Below are 17,859 nucleotides of genomic sequence, written 5' to 3' on the forward strand. Positions count from 1 at the left end.
ACCACATCTAGAGCAGTGTTTTCCAACCAGGGCGCCTCCAGCTGTGGCAAAACTACAACTCCCAGCATTCCCAGACAGCCTTTGGCTTTCCGGGCATGCTGGGAGTTTTAGGGTAGAGTCACACGTAATGGATCCGCCTTAGTCAGATTTTGAGGAATACGTTTTTCATCAAAAACCTGATACGGGAACTGTATTGCAAAAACGTGTTGTGAATGCAGCCTAAAGCATTATATGAACAAAACTTTTAATTATCTTTTTATATAACACACAGGCTTCCTTTTCCTTAATACCCTCTTTATCCAGCGGGGGCGCCATGAGACCACATGGACCATTCTACGACGCTTTGGATATGATGACACACTGGAACTGACCGATGACTACCTCTACCCACCGTGAGTGAGGACTTGGGTGTTGTCTCTGCTGTGAAAGGTGTTTGAGCGCCTCCTGATTTTGTAGGGGACGCTCGTCTAGTTTGCACTGGACATTGCCCATAAATATGTAGGCGGGGAATACCCCTTTAAGACTTTAATCGCAGGAGATTCAAGAAGCGTTTTTCAATTATTTTTGTTCCCTTAGTGCTCCTGTTTTGTTAGGCTGCGTTCAAGGGGTTATTCGGTGGAAAACATTTTTTTTTTTCTTTTTCTTTTTTTAAATGAACTGGTGCCAGAAAGTTAAACAGATTTGTAAATTACTTCTATTAAAAAATCTTTATCCTTCCAGTACTTTTAAGCAGCTGCTACAGAGGAAATTCTTTTTTATTTTTATTTCTCTTTTTTGTCTTGACCACAGTGCTCTCTGCTGACACCTCTGTCCGTGTCAGGAACTGCCCAGAGTAGCATAGGTTTGCTATGAGGATTTTCTCCTGCTCTGGACAGTTCCTGATACGGGCATCAGGTGTCAGCAGAGAGCACTGTGGACAACACAAAAAAGAAATAAAAAAAGTAAAGAATTTCGTCTGTAGCATACAGCTGCTAAAAAGTACTGGAAGGGTAAAGTTTTTTTAATACAAGTAATTTACAAATCTGTTTAACTTTCTGGCACCAGTTGATTTAAAAAAAAAAAAAAATGTTATCCACCAGAGTGCCCCTTTAACCATGCATTAAAGGGAACCTGACATCAGATTTTACCATATATACTGTATGGCAACACGTAATATATTGTAAAATCTTCCTTGGAGAGTTTCCACAGCCTGCGGCGGTGTGGGAGAAAAGAGGACACTTTTCTGGCTCTTGCTGGATGTAGGTCCACAATGAAGAGTTCAGACCTCAGAGTGGTGGAGATAAAATCGTGTTTTATTAGAAACAAATGGGGTGACAACGCGTTTCGAGGGGACGGCTCCCCTCTTCATCAGGTCTTCCTTACCATTCCTGGGAGACGCTCCTGCTGCCAGGGACGGTGAGGATGTGATGTTTGATAATGTCCCCTGCCGATCCCATAAGTAGTCCTCTGGGCAGGGAGCTATACTTACCTAGTCCAATCTCCTGTAATCACGCCCCCTCAGCGTGATTGACAGCCCGGGCACAGCCTACATCATTGATCTGCACCATCTGCTTAGAGTGATGACAAGGGCCGTCAGTCATGCTGAGGGGGCAAATTACAGCCGGAGAAGACAGGACTAGGTGAGTATAGCTAGGGGACCACTTACAGGGTCGGCAGGGGACAGTTTTAAACTATATATCCTGACCATCCCTGCCACCAGGAACATCTCCTTGGGAGGGTCAGGAAGAAGATTTTACCATATATAACGCATTGACATGCATTATATATGGTAAAATCTGCTGACAGGTTCCCTTTAAAGGGTTACTCCGCCCCTAGACATGTCTGACCGCAGAGGTCACAGCTGGGGACCCCCGCAATCTCCCCGATGCACCCGGCGTTTGTTTAAAGCGTCGGTTGCAGCGCTGGAGGCTCATGACGTCAGGACCATGCCCCCTCATTGCAAGTCTATGGGAGGGGGATAAGATGTCTAGGGGCAGAGTACCCCTTCAATGCTGTACATCGGCATCCTGTACACCAGTGGTCTCAAACTGTGGCCCTCCAGATGTTGCAAAACTTCAACTCCCAGCATGCCCAGACAGCCGTTATTGTTGTGCTAATACAGTGGTCTCAAACTGCGAGTAGAGATGAGCGAACTTACAGTAAATTCGATTCGTCACGAACTTCTCGGCTCGGCAGTTGATGACTTATCCTGTGTAAATGAGTTCAGCCTTCAGGTGCTCCGGTGGGCTGGAAAAGGTGGATACAATCCTAGGAAAGAGTCTCCTAGGACTGTATCCACCTTTTCCAGCCCACGGGAGCACCTAAAAGCTGAACGAATTTATGCAGGAAAAGTCATCAACTGCTGAGCCGAGAAGTTCGTGACGAATCGAATTTACTGTAAGTTCGCTCATCTCTAACTGCGAGCCTCCAGATTTTGCAAAACTTCAACTCCCAGCATGCCCGGACAGCCGTTATTGTTGTGCTAATACAGTGGTCTCAAACTGTGACCCTCCAGATGTTGCAAAACTTCAACTCCCAGCATGCCCGGACAGCCGTTGGCTGTCCGGGCATGCTGGGAGTTGAAGTTTTGCAACATCTGGAGGGCCACAGTTTGAGACCACTGCTGTACACGCTGCAGAACACGCTATTGAGTTCATCAAAATAACATGTAGGGGCGGAAAGTGTCCCAAAGATAGTCACCAGCTGACTATGTGCTGTCCATTAAAGTGAATGGACCCGCTGCTGTGCCGACGTGAAGTGACCGCGTGGATCCCTCCATAACCGTCAGCACAGGGACAGCTAAAGCCAGGGCTGCAGTGTAAGAATCCTCCACATGGCTCCCCATCCCTCCGCTCCCTGCGCCTGACATATGGGGGGGGGGTAGTATTTTGGGCTTGACTGCAGTGTTTAGACTGTTTCTTCTTATTTATTCTTTATTTGATCTCCTCCGTTACTTGATTGATTTCACAGTCTCCCCCGATATAATGCTCAGCTCAGCCCCCGCTCCAGCCGTCTCATAGCGGAGAACAGATTTTATTGAGCCATCGCCAAACGTGTTACTGAACGGAGCATCTGCGGAGGAAATCTGTTCACGTACAACATGCGGCACCGGATATTACTTAACCCTTCACAGACCTCTCCCCAAAAAAGGAAAATAATTCTCTGGTTTTATCTGTGACAACCAATATAACCAGAGCTACTGCTGCAGTCACTCAGCTTTTCTAGGTCCTGGCTATGCAGTAATATGTGAAGACATTAGGGCAGTGTTTCCCAACCAGGGTGCCTCCAGCTGTTGCAATACTACAACTCCCAGCATGCCCGGACAGCCAATGGCTGTCCCGGCATGCTGGGAGTTGTAGTTTTGCAACAGCTGGAGGCACCCTGGTTGGGAAACACTGAACTAGAATCTTGGTCTCCAAACTGTGGACCTCCAGCTGTTGCAAAACTTCAACTCCCAGCATGTTTCCTCAACCAGGAAGCCGCCTGCTGTTGCAAAACTACAACTCCCGGCATGTTTCCCCAACCAGGGTGCCTCCAGCTGTTGCAAAACTACAACTCCCAGCATGTTTCCTCAACCAGGGAGCCTCCTGCTGTTGCAAATCTACAACTCCTAGCATGTTTCCCCAACCAGGGTGCCTCCAGCTGTTGCAAAACTACAACTCCCAGCAGGTTTCCCCAACCAGGGTGCCTCCAGCTGTTGCAAAACTACAACTCCCGGCATGTTTCCCCAACCAGGGTGCCTCCAGCTGTTGCTAAACTACAACTCCCAGCGTGTTTTCCCAACCCGGAAGCCTCCGGCTGTTGCCGGGCATGCTGGGAGTTGTAGTTTTGCAACAGCTAGAGGCCCCCTGGTTGGGAAACACTGCATTAGGGCATAACTAGGCAAGTCTGGGAGAACGTTCCAGTAAGGTTATAATCGCCATATTGGTTGTATCTCCGTTTACCCTGGATCTGATATAACTAAGTATCAAACAACAAAAAACGTGGTCTCAAATGGCTGGAGGTGCTCAACCCCAAATGCAGTTGTGCATTTATACTGGGGGAGCAGATCCTGCCCTTGTAGTCCGTTGCTAGGGGCGATCCCCAGCATAAAAATGCATACAATGGAGGATGCCTGCAGCGGACTACAAGTGCCACAATAGAATCCTACACCAGATAGATGGTGCTGATGTGTAACAATTAGAATACAATACAGGAATATGGGTCACTACTGTGGTAGATGTATACAATGACATTGGCTAATCCCTCAACACTGATGATAACTAACCACGTAGAGCCGGTCCCTGACTAATGTTTACTGTACTAGTCAGAATGGATACTGCCCCCTCTTAGGGCCAGCAGCCTATTACACGGGGCCATTATCACCCGGACAGGCCGATATCTCCATTTATAATAAGGCCAATGATCAGCAGATCTCCCCATATAACAGGGCATGTGATGGCTCCCTGAGTGATCAATCTATAGTCCATTCAGCCGTCCCTACATAAATACCGTCTAATACTGCACTTAGTCTACGTTCTCATACTTATGTCTCTCTTTCTTCCCTCCCCCGCAGGCTGCGCGTCCCCCATGATTCCTCCACTGAGCTTAACCATTTTGGCTATCAATTCCTCCAGAAGATCTTCGAGAAGCACGACCTGGTGAGGAGAGCAGAACGCTGTACTGAAGACCCCTATAGGGCTACTGAAATGGCGCCATTGGGTTTATTTATGATCAGATGTAGAGGGGGTCAGACTTTGGACTCCCCCCCCCCCCCCCCCCCCCAACAATGAGGGAAATGTCCCGTGATGATGATATTGGGTCACACGGGGCCCCTAGAATGGACCATTACCTGATGCACAGATGGGGCACGTTCTTTGCAGCAATTATTTTAGTCAGCAGTGTGAATTCTACAACTTCTAGAGCAGTGATTCCCAACCAGTGTGCCTCCAGCTCAGCTTTCCCCCTTACATACATGTCACCCAGCTTTCCCTTTTACGTACATGTCACCCCGCTTTCCCCTTTACATTCATGTCACTCAGCTTTCCCCTTTACATTCATGTCACTCAGCTTTCCCCTTTACATACATGTCACCCAGCTTTCCCCTTTACATACATGTCACCCAGCTTTCCCCTTTATATACATGTCACCCAGCTTTCCCCTTTATATACATGTCACCAGCTTTCCCCTTTACATACATGTTACACAGCTTTCCCCTTTACGTACATGTCACCCAGCTTTCCCTTTTACTTACATGCCACACAGCTTTCCCCCTTACATACATGTCACTCTGCTTTCCCATTTACATACATGTCACCCAGCTTTCCCACTTACATACATGTCACTCTGCTTTCCCATTTACATACATGTCACCCAGCTTTTCTTTTTACATACATGTCACCTATCTTTCCCCTTTACATACATGTCACACAGCTTTCTCCTTTACATACATGTCACACAGCTTTCCAATTTACATACATGTCACCCAGCTTTTCCCGTGGCCATGAACTAGATGCGGGCCCGACCTCTGGGTCAGTGTTTTCCAACCAGCATGCCTCCAGCTGTTGCAAAACTACAACTCCCAGCATGCCCGGACAGCCAACGGCTGTCCGGGCATGCTGAGAGTTGAAGTTTTGCAACAGCTGGAGGCACACCGGTTGGGAAACATTGTTTTAGAGCATTTGTTAACGTGCTTTTCCTCCTGTCTTAGGATGGTGATGGCGCATTAAGTCCCTCAGAGCTGCAGGGCTTCTTCCATGTTTTCCCATACACCCCCTGGGGCCCGGAGCTGAGCAGCACAGTGTGTATGGCAGATAGCGGCCTGCTCCCTCTCCATGGGTACATGTGCCAGTGGACGTAAGTTTTCAGACCGGGCACTTGGGTTTGTATCGCTGGTCTGGTTGGCCGTCCTGATAACATTTTCCTCTGCTTCCGCCCCACAGGTTGGTGGCCTATCTGGACGTCCATCGTTGCCTGGAGCATCTGGGGTATTTAGGGTATCCGATCCTGTGTGAGCAGGACAGCCAGACGCTGGCCATCACTGGTATGTCACTGGAAATGTCTCTCTTCTTGTGTATGTGCTGGGTCAGGGCCGGACTCTCTCGCTGTTGTACTGTTTAATGCTCTAGGATTACACATAAAATGGGGATTTGGGTTTAAAGGAGAACTCCGGGATAAGAAAACGTGTCCCCTATCCTAAAGATAGGGGATAAATTTCAGATCGTGGGGGGGGGGGGGTCCGACCGCTGGGGCTCCGGTAGTCAGTGGCCAGGGGGCGTGTCCGACCACCGCATGACGCGGCAGCGGACACGCCCCCTTAATACATCTCTATGGGAGAGCCGGAGCGCTGCATTGGTAAGTCTCCCCCTCTGCCATAGAAATGTATTGAGGGGGCGTGTCGGCCGCTGCGTCATGCGGTGGTTGAAACGCGCTATTTCGGCAAAGAGCCGAGGGCCCCGTATGGGAAATCGCGGTCGGACCTGCTATCTGAACTTATCCTCTATCCTTAGTATAGGGGACAAGTTTCATATGCCAGAGTTCTCCTTTAACCCCTTAACGACGCAGGACGTATATTTACGTCCTGCGGCGGCTCCCGCGATATGAAGCGAGATCGCGCCGCGATCCTGCATCATATCGCTGCGGTCCCGGCGCTCATCAACGGCCGGGACCCGCGGCTAATACCACACATCGCCGATCGCGGCGATGTGCGGTATTAACCCTTTAGAAGCGGCGGTCAAAGCTGACCGCCGCTTCTAAAGTGAAACTGAAAGTATCCCGGCTGCTCAGTCGAGCTGTTCGGGACCGCCGCGGTGAAATCGCGGCGTCCCGAACAGCTGATCGGACACCGGGAGGGCCCTTACCTGCCTCCTCGGTGTCCGATCGGGGAATGACTGCTCCGTGCCTGAGATCCAGGCAGGAGCAGTCAAGCGCCGATAATGCTGATCACAGGCGTGTTAATACACGCCTGTGATCAGGATAAGAGATCAGTGTGTGCAGTGTTATAGGCCCCTATGGGATAACAATGATCAGTATAAGAGATCAGTGTGTGCAGTGTTATAGGTCCTTATGGGACCTATAACACTGCAAAAAAAAATGTAAAAAAAAAAGTGTTAATAAAGGTCATTTAACCCCTTCCCTAATAAAAGTTTGAATCACCCCCCTTTTCCCATAACAAAAATTAATAAACAGTGTAAAAAAAATTAATAAACATATGTGGTATCGCCGCGTGCGTAAATGTCCGAACTATAAAAATATATCATTAATTAAGCCGTACGGTCTATGGCGTACGTGCAAAAAAATTCCAAAGTCCAAAAAAGCGTATTTTGGTCACTTTTTATACCATTAAAAAAATGAATAAAAAGTGATCAAAAAGTCTGATCAAAACAAAAATCATACCGATAAAAACTTCAGATCACGGCGCAAAAAATGAGCCCTCATACCGCCCTGTACGTGGAAAAATAAAAAAGTTATAGGGGTCAGAAGATGACATTTTTAAACGTATACATTTTCCTGCATGTAGTTATGATTTTTTTCCAGAAGTGCGACAAAATCAAACCTATATAAGTAGGGGATCATTTTAACCATATGGACCTACAGAATAAAGATAGGGTGTCATTTTTACCGAATTATGCACTGAGTAGAAACGGAAGCCCCCAAAAGTTACAAAATGGCGTTTTTTTTTTCGATTTTGTCGCACAATGATTTTTTTTCCGTTTCGCCGTGCATTTTTGGGTAAAATGACTAATGTCACTGCAAAGTAGAATTGGCGACGCAAAAAATAAGCCATAATATGGATTTTTAGGTGGAAAATTGAAAGGGTTATGATTTTTAAAAGGTAAGGAGGAAAATACGAAAGTGCAAAAACGGAAAAACCCTGAGTCCTTAAGGGGTTAAAGGGGTACTCTGGCGAAAACATAATTATTTTTTTTTTTTTTTTTTTTAAACAACTGGTGCCAAAAAGTTAAACAGAATTGTAAATTACTTCTATTAAAAAATCTTTACCCTTCCATTACCCTTTAGCAGCTGTATGCTACAGAGAATATTCTTTTCTTTTTTTTTGTCTTGTCCACAGTGCTCTCTGCTGACACCTGATTCCCGTATCAGGAACTGTCCAGAGCAGGAGAAAATCCTCATAGCAAACCTATGCTGCTCTAGACAGTTCCTGACATGGACAGAGGTGTCAGCAGAGAGCACTGTGGACAAGAAAAATAAGAAATTAAAATCAAAGAATTTCCTCTGTAGCATAAAGCTGCTAATAAGTACTGGAAGGATAAAGATTTTTTTAATAGAAGTAATTTACAAATCTGTTTAACTTTCTGGCACCAGTTCATTTAAAAAAAAAAGTTTTCCACTGGAGTATCCCTTTAAGCCCTAAGGTTTCAAGGAGATAAGCGGCATTAGATATATTTCATTGCTATCTCCTATTGAAATAACATGCACGCTCACCTGATCAGAGTGTACATGTGTTGAGGAGAGTCTGCAGGATGTATAGCGAGTATATACATATTACTTTATTCTGCTTGCTTCTTGTCTCACACAGTGACCCGGGAGAAGAGGATAGACTTGGAAAAGGGACAGACGCAGAGGAGCGTATTCCTGTGTAAAGTGATCGGCCCCCGTGGGACGGGTAAATCTGCCTTCCTGCGGGCGTTCCTGGGGCAGAACCTTGAGGTGAGGGGGAGGTGTATTGTCCATTGTATCCCTCTAGGAAGCAGAGTCATAGTCCAGCAGATAAGAGCCTGTACTGTGCATATCGCAGGCTCCTATCATACACGTCTTTATGAGCGGGGGCGGGGGGGGGGGGTGTCTACTCAACATACACTTCTCTGCTGTAGATATGAGGTAGCTGAGGGCAAGCAGTCATGGTCTGCAGTAAGGCCGGGTTCACACCACGTTTTTGCAATACAGTTCCCATATCAGGTTTTTGATTTAAAAAAAAAAACGGATTCCTCAAAACCGGACTAAACGTGTGTACAAATGTCAACCCGTATACGGTTGAAAAATGATGTCCGGTTGCATCGTTTTTTTAAGACAAAAAAAATGTATACGTTTTTAACTGTCCACTCTATTATGAATAAAGTTTCACTAGCTTTGAAATTCCAAGAAAAAAACTGTGCAAAGTCAAAAACCGTATGGTGAAAACCATATAGAACCGTACGCACATACGATTCTGTACGGTTCCCATTGACTCCCATGTTAAAAAAAAAAATAAAATTAAAAAAAGATACATTTCAATATGGTTTTTCACCCAGACCAAAAAGTGTAGTAGGCTGCGGTTTTGGGTACGGGAAAAAACCTGACAAAACCGTATAGGATGCAAAACGGACACAACCGGATGCATCGATTGGCATACGATTTTCAATAGAAAGTCAGTGCATACGGTTTTCAATACGGTTCCGTACGGTTTTCAAATTGAAAACATATAAGGGAACTGTACTGCAAAAACGTGGTGTGAACCCGGCCTAACCTGCCCTGAAGCTCTAATGTTACAATTAGGGATCGGCCGATAATCGGGATTTTGGATATTATCGGTATCGGCAATTACCTTGCCGATAATGCCCCGGCCAGAGACGACCATCGCCGCCCCATTGCCTCCCCTCATTCTCTGCCCACATACTGCCGCTGCTGCCCCATTGCCTCTCCTCATCCTCTGCCCACATACTGCCGCTGCTGCCCCATTGCCTCTCCTCATCCTCTGCCCACATACTGCCGCCGATGCCCCATTGCCTCCCCCCCATCCTCTGCCCACATACCGCCGCCGCCCCATCACCTCCCCCCATCCCCGGTGTTATAATTACCTGTTCCCGGGGTCTGTGATCCTTATGGCTCCTGCGCTATTGCTGTGCTCTGCGCAATGTCGAGTGACGTCCCCAACGTGACATCACCGTCAGTGCGCACAGTGACAGCGCAGGACGCCGACAGAGCCAGAAGGATCGCGTACCCCAGGAACAGGTAATTGTAAAACCTGGGATGAGGGGAGGCGATGGGGCGGCGGCGGTATGTGGGCAGAGGCTGAGGGGGATGGGCGGCGGTATGTGGGCAGAGGATGGGGGGGGGCGGCAGTATGTGGGCAGAGGATTGGGGGGGGGGGGGGGCGGCGGTATGTGGGCAGAGGATGGGGGGGGAGGCGATGGGGCAACTGGTGGTTAGACTCAGGACCCCAGGACAGGCAGGGGGAGAGAAACGGGCGGTGGTGGCGGCAGTCTCTGGCACCGCAAAAACCGCTGCAGTTCATTGATTTAAAGCGCCCTGAAATAGCCAAGTTATTGGCTATCTGCCTGAAAGGTGACAGATTATCGGTATCGGCCCTAAAAAAATCGATATCGGTCGATCCCTAGTTACAATACAGGGGAGGAGATGGGAACTCGCTGACCCCATCCTCCCCAGTTTTGCTGATAGGGGTAACACTTGTATGGCCGCCCTATAGACAGGACCTTCAGTACTGTTATCTGGGCGCCTCTTATCTTCTATGATCTGTGTATTGTCTCCTTGTTTGCCTTCCCTTCCTGTGCGCACCGTTATTCCCGCTCCTCCATACTCCTTCCCCTGCTCTGACAATGTCGTCTTTTCCCACAGGAGCAGCAGCGGAGCCGCAGGGCGCCCTCCTTCTACTCTGTAAACACCGTGCTTGTCGGGGGGCAGGAGAAGTACCTCATTGTAAGTCACGCGTCCTCTGCTACCTGCTTGTTATGTGCAATAAAAAAACCTACACATCTGCTATTGGACTATTGTGCACAGTGGCCCACGTTTACTATTGTAAGCCCGACATGTTTTGTTGGGTTGTGCACCAGAAATTCTGTCTGCGCCAGAATTGGAAAAAAAAAAAAAAAAAACAGACTAACTCTCCATTTTGCTAAGAAAAAAAAAAGGGAGGGGGGGCGTGGTCTCCAAAAAGGGGCGTGTTCCTATCATTAAAAAAAAAATAATACAACATATTTACTAAGGTTTCCACAGAAAATGTGGTGGATTTGAGCTGAGGAAAACCTGACCGATCAAAAAAGGTGTAAAAAAAGGAAAATGTAGGGAAACCTTAGTAAATACCGTGGAAAAAAAATTGTAGGGAATTAAAACCCACAAAGAAACCTACACAACACTCTTAGTAAATCAGGACCAATATAGGCAACACAAAAACACAACTAATAAACCTACAATGCTATATCTCTCAAAGAGTAAGGCAAGTTACAAACTACAGTGACCCCCCCGACCTACGATAATTTCAACATACGATGGCCTCTCAGAGGCAGCATCACCATACGATGCTTTTGTATGTCGGGGCCATCGCATACACGTCTATCCGACAGCGCAGACTCCTTCAGCTGCCCCCGGATAGCCGTTTACGGTGCCCCGTGTGCTCCGCTGACGATCCCTTACCTGTCCTCGGGGCTCCGGCGCGTCCTCTTCGGGCTCCCCTGCATCGTCGGCGCTCTCCATCGTCGTCATCACGTCGCTGCGCACGCCGTCCCGTCATCCAATAGGAGCGGCGTGCGTAACAACGTGATGGCGGCGACGGAGAGCGAGGATGCCAGGGAAGCAGATGCCATGCCGGAGCGTCGGGAACGCGGCGACAGCGATGGACGGTGACGAGCGGTGACGGTCCGGAGCGGCGGGGACAGGGGAGTACAACTTCCTCTAACAGTGGTCTACAACCTGCGGACCTCCAGATGTTGCAAAACTACAACACCCAGCATGCCCGGACAGCCAACGGCTGTCCGGGCATGCTGGGAGTTGTAGTTTTGCAACATCTGGCGGTCCGCAGGTTGTAGACCACTGTCCTATACTTTACATTGCACGGATCCCTCAACATACGATGGTTTCAACAAACGATGGTCCATTTGGAACGGATTACCATCTTATGTTGAGGGACCGCTGTATTGCAAAAACAGTATCACTTTATTGAAAAAATTATATATATATTTTTAATATTTTATTATATATAATATCTATCTATCTATCTATATATATATATATATATGTTTTTTTTTTTTTTTTTTTTTTTTATATTCTCAGATGGTAATTATTGCACAAATGACCATGCAGACTAATTAGAGCCATAACAGTCACCAATAATACAATAAAAAGGTAACATGAATAGTATGCCCAATCTACCGAGAGATCCCTATATCAGTGTAATGTATCCAAAATTCACTTCATAGACCTAAAGGGCCATACATCCGCTGTGCAATGTGGGGTCTTGTTATGTGCACCTACCTTGTGTACTAGAGTCATCCCAATACAGTGTTTCCCAAGCAGTGTGCCTCCAGCTGTTGCAATACTACAACTCTCAGCCTAAGACAGAAGGAAAAGCAGGTTAAGATTTGCTCTAGAACAATGTTTCCAAACCAGGGTGCCTCCAGCTGTTGCAAAACTACACCTCCAAGCATGCCCAGACAGCCGAAGGCTGTCTGGGCATGCTCGGAGTTGTAGTTTTGCAACAGCTGGAGGCACCCTGGTTGAGAAACACTGTCCCAATGCACAAAGGGAAACTCCAAAACACCACACACAAACACTCATGTCCGAGAAATAATCTGACTAAATGCTTTTCCATTCTGCCTTCAGTATATGCCATGGGGAATTAACCCCTTAACGACCAAGGACGTAAATGTACGTCCTGGTGCGGCGGTACTTAGCAAAATTGTGGTTTTCATTTACATTTCCTCCCTAAAAAATTTTTTGGGGGGGTTCGCCGTGCATTTTATGGTAAAATGAGAGGTTTCATTACAAAGTACAATTGGTCACGCAAAAAACAAGCCCTTATATGGGTCTGTAGATGGAAATATAAAAGAGTTATGGATTTTAGAAGGCGAGGAGGAAAAACGAAAACGCTAAAATAAAATTGGCCTGGTCCTTAAGGTTCAAATGGGCTTGTTCCTTAACCCCTTAACGACGCAGGGCGTATATTTACGTCCTGCGCCGGGACCCGTGGCTAATACCACACATCGCCGATCGCGGCGATGTGCGGTATTAACCCTTTAGAAGCGGCTGTCAAAGTTGACCGCCGCCTCTAAAGTGAAAGTGACTCGGCTGCTCAGTCGGGCTGTTCGGGACCGCCGCGGTGAAATCGCGGCATCCCGAACAGCTTACAGGACACCGGGAGGGCCCTTAGCTGCCTCCTCAGTGTCCGATCGACGAATGACTGCTCCGTGCCTGAGATCCAGGCAGGAGCAGTCAAGCGCCGATAATGCTGATCACAGGCCAGTGATCAGCATGAGAGATCAGTGCAGTGTTATAGGTCCCTATGGGATAACAATGATCAGTGTGTGCAGTGTTATAGGTCTCTATGGGATAACAATGATCAGTATAAGAGATCAGTGTGTGCAGTATTATAGGTCCCTATGGGACCTATAACTGCAAAAAAAATGTAAAAAAAAAAGTGTTAAAGGTCATTTAACCCCTTCCCTAATAAAAGTTTGAATCACCCCCCTTTTCCCATAAAAAAAAATAAAACTGTGTAAAAAAATAAATAAATAAACAAACATGTGGTATCGCCGCGTGCGTAAATGTCCGAACTATAAAAATATATCGTTAATTAAACCGCACGGTCAATGGCGTACGCGCAAAAAAATTCCAAAGTAAAAAAAAGGATATTTTTGGTCACTTTTTATACCATTAAAAAATGAATAAAAAGTGATCAAAAAGTCCGATCAAAACAAAAAATAATACCGATAAAAACTTCAGATCACGGCGCAAAAAATGAGTCCTCATACCGCCCTGTACGTGGAAAAATAAAAAAGTTATAGGGGTCAGAAGATGACATTTTTAAATGTATAAATTTTCCTGCATGTAGTTATGATTTTTTCCAGAAGTGCGACAAAATCAAACCTATATAAGTAGGGGATCATTTTAACCATATGGACCTACAGAATAATGATAAGGTGTAATTTTTACCGAAATATGCACTGCGTAGAAACGGAAGCCCCCAAAAGTTACAAAATGGCGTTTTTTCTTCGATTTTGTCGCACAATGATTTTTTTTTCCGTTTCGCCGTGAGTTTTTGGGTAAAATGACTAATGTCACTGCAAAGTAGAATTGGCGACGCAAAAAATAAGCCATAATATGGATTTTTAGGTGGAAAATTGAAAGGGTTCTGATTTTTAAAAGGTAAGGAGGAAAAAACGAAAGTGCAAAAACTGAAAAACCCTGAGTCCTTAAGGGGTTAAAGGGGTACTCCAGGAAAAAAAAATCTTTTTTATATAGAATATATCAACTGGCTCCAGTTAAACAGATTTGTAAATTACTTCTATTAAAAAATCTTAATCCTTCCAATAATTATCAGCTGCTGAAGTTGAGTTGTGTCTGGCAACAGTGCTCTCTGTTTAACTTTCTGGAGCCAGTTGATATATATATATATATATATATATATATATATATATATATATATATATATATATATATATATTATAGATAGATAGAGATATTTCCTGGATAACCCCTTTAAAGGCACATGAGAGCCGCCATTATAGCTTTCTTGGCTCCTCCCCCTTCCCATAGTCTCTACGGCTGTTTCCCTATTATCTTATTCCTGTTGTGATGTCAATCTGCTCTACTTATGACTTCCTGCTGATCATGTGCCAGTCTGAACAAGCAGGGCTGCAGTGTAAATCATGGGGGACAGCCAGAAGTCGGGGAGGGGGGGTGCCGCTCTGCGGGTCTGTACGTTCTGCGTTACTTATCGGTGCGGTTTCTTTCAGCTCTTTGAAGTGGATGTGGACACGGATTTCCTGAAACAGTCGGACGCTGCCTGTGACGTGGCGTGCCTCATGTACGATGTCAGTGACCCCAAATCCTTTAACTACTGCGCCAGTATCTACAAGGTGTGTACCTACCTCTATCACTGAGGTACAGGATTCCGATAGGTTGGTATCCATGGGTCTAGTATGATGCCGGATTATTAGACTTTACAGACTATCAGGTGTTCACATATGTGCGTCCAGATCCCAAAAGTCTATTTCTTCTAGTCTTCGCCCCTTTTATTTCAGCCCCAAACTAGAGCTGATCCCAGAATATTAGGTGCTGGAGTATTGGAATTCTCATCCCATATATCAGTGTATCCCAACGAGGGTGCCTCCAGCTGTTGCAAAACTACAACTCCCAGCATGCCCGGACAGCCTTCGGCTGTCCGGGCATGCTGGGAGTTGTAGTTTTGCAACAGCAGGAGGCACCCTGGTTGGTAAACACAGCCATATATCATCCCCTTTGTGTCTTTTGCCTCCTACAGCAACACTACATGGAGAGTCAGACTCCCTGTATATTTGTGGGGTGTAAATGGGACCAAGGAGAAGTAAAGCAACAGCACGGGATCTCCCCCGCCGAATTCTGCCACAAACACCGGCTGCCGCCACCTTACCACTTCAGCTGCCAGGGGACCGTGGACAAGACCATCTACAACAAACTGGCCACAGCCGCTGCCTTCCCGTGAGTATTGGACGGAACCAACAGCTGGGACTGATGAGAACGTTTCCCCCTTTACATACATGCCACTCAGCTTTCCCCTTTACATACATGCCACTCAGCTTTCCCCTTTACATACATGCCACTCAGCTTTCCCCTTTACATACATGCCACTCAGCTTTCCCCTTTACATACATGTCACTCAGCTTTCCCCTTTACATACATGCCACCCAGCTTTCCCCTCTACATACATGTCACTCAGCTTTCCACCTTTACATTCATGTCACTCAGCTTTCCCCCTTTACATACATGTCATTTAGCTTTTCCTGTGTCCATGAACCAGATGCGGGCCCTACCTCTGGATCAGTGTTTTCCAACCAGCGTGCCTCCAGCTGTTGCAAAACTACAACTCCCAGCATGTCCGGACAGCCAACCGCTGTCCGGGCATGCTGGGAGTTGTAGCTTTGCAACAGCTGGAGGCACACTGGTTGGAAAACACTGCTGTAGAATATCCTATGCATATGGCATAATTGTCCAGATGAAAAGGGTCCTAGCGCTTCCTTCCCTACTAATATACCCGACCGCATCTATCACTGTAATCCTGACTAATGTTACAATCCTTGATGGCAGATTTTTGGGGCTACAGCAGCCAATGGGGGAATAAATCCACATTCATAAAGAGGTTGTCATTAACCAGATTCTAGCTAGGAAGGGACCCCCCTGGTAAAATGGACGCACACTTCTGAATGGTGAATGGACGGAGTGGTCGGAGCCCCCCCCCACGATCGGCTACTTCTCTCCTATCCTGTGGATAGGGGGATACTTTTTTTTTTCGCCGGAGTACTCCTTTAAGGCAGCAGGGAGACTGCTAGTTAGCCTTAGAACAGGGTCACTGCTGACTTATCTGAGAAAGGCCTCCTGCTGCTTTAAGATCTAATAAGCAGTGATATGAGCTCCCCTCTTAACATCACTGGTCTTGTCCTGAGCAGACATGAGAACAGATACAAGGGAGAACGCAGAGCTGATAATGGAAGATCTCTGCACTATGGCTAATAACATGATATTAGTAAGTTGCTTTATAATACTTTTTGACACCATACACAGGTTCTTCTTTTTGCTGGACAACCCCTTAAAGAGTAACATAGCTGCTTTCCTCTAAAAAAAAAAAAAAATAGCGCCACCCCTATCCCCAGGTCATATTACTTGTTTTTATTCACTCCAAGGGAACTAATATGCACTACCACTCACAAACTAAGGGCAACAGTGGCGCTGTTTCGTGTGCTCTAACCTTGCAGATGGCCTTGTACCCTGACTTGTTTCCTCTCCTTTCCCAGGCACCTGCACGACACAGAGCTCAGCACCGCCTCCTTCTGGCTGCGAGTGGCGCTGGGAGCCACAGTTGCTGCCGTAATGGGATTCACTCTCTATAAAGCTCTACTGCGCAGCAAATAACCTGGTACCTCCGCACATCCAGAACAAGACCAGCAACCACCACACGGGCACTGCGCCCGCAGAAGAGGAGCAGCCGACACTTTTAACCCCTCCTGCACTGACAAGGAACCTTCCCATGTCCTGATTTTTATTTTTAAAAACACTTCTTTCCTGACCCATTCAGTGTTGGATTCAGATTACAGTATAAACTGATGTAAATGTCAAACAGCCCGATATTGCTGATCATGTACTGATCCTGATTTACATCGTGTCTTATACTCCAGTCACAGCCGGAGCTGCGTTCACAATTCTGCTAACTTCCTGTAGCTGTGAACGAGGCTTTGGATGTGAGTAGAGCATTAGGCAGGATTTAAAGGGGTACACCGCCCCCCCCCCCCCTTGACATGATACTCTCTATCCAAAGGTCTGATGGTGGCGTACCCCTTTAATTCCGGATCAGTCCAGGATCGGGGGAGGAGTGAAGCTGTGACTGAGTTTCCCCTTCATGGAGCGATTGATTCCAAGACCAAAGTGAAGACAGAAGCTTCATGTTGACATTTTTTTTACTTTCTAATGAACTAATCGGATTGCGAATATTGTCTGCCGTGATGGTGGGGGCCCTCGATAGACCCCTGATGTCCCGGAGGGTCTTCCCTGGTGGGCAGCCGTGTGTACAGTCTCACAGGAATGGACAATTTCACATTTAAAAATTAATTATATATATAAAAAGCGATTTTAAAGAAATGCGCACATCCGATCACTGTATCTGTCACTTGTGTTACTGTGCGCACACAATAGGGGGCGTCACCCGAACATTTCTTCACATTACCCAGCTGTGGGGGACTGGGGGCAGCAAAAACATAAACCATGTTCCCTGCTGCTATGTGATGTCTATGGGGGTCATCTAGTGGTGGGAAAAGGTCAAGGGATATTCTAGTCTCCAAAATAGTGTTTCCTAATCAGTGCGCCTCCTACTGTTGCAAAACTACAACTCCCAGCATGCCCGGAGTTGTAGTTTTGCAACAGCTGGAGACACCCTGGTTGGGAAATACTGAACTAGAATCTTGGTCTTCAAACCTCCAG

At 46.6% G+C, this 17,859-nt stretch overlaps 1 protein-coding gene across 1 annotated transcript in view; it reads left to right on the top strand.

Annotated features, from left to right (window-relative positions):
- Positions 1-17,527, top strand: part of RHOT2 (ras homolog family member T2) — a 29,744-nt gene extending 12,217 nt beyond the window's left edge. The window contains exons 11-19 of the mRNA XM_056533198.1: positions 272-392; positions 4,535-4,619; positions 5,669-5,814; positions 5,901-6,001; positions 8,498-8,628; positions 10,534-10,614; positions 14,646-14,768; positions 15,173-15,369; positions 16,680-17,527. Coding sequence (XP_056389173.1) covers positions 272-392; positions 4,535-4,619; positions 5,669-5,814; positions 5,901-6,001; positions 8,498-8,628; positions 10,534-10,614; positions 14,646-14,768; positions 15,173-15,369; positions 16,680-16,797 — 1,103 coding nt within the window. The 3' untranslated portion in view covers positions 16,798-17,527. The remainder of the gene's footprint in view (positions 1-271; positions 393-4,534; positions 4,620-5,668; positions 5,815-5,900; positions 6,002-8,497; positions 8,629-10,533; positions 10,615-14,645; positions 14,769-15,172; positions 15,370-16,679) is intronic.
- The last annotated feature ends 332 nt before the right edge of the window (positions 17,528-17,859 follow it).

The sequence above is a fragment of the Hyla sarda genome, chromosome 8 (genome assembly GCF_029499605.1).
Source record: "Hyla sarda isolate aHylSar1 chromosome 8, aHylSar1.hap1, whole genome shotgun sequence".
Lineage (NCBI taxonomy): Eukaryota > Metazoa > Chordata > Amphibia > Anura > Hylidae > Hyla > Hyla sarda.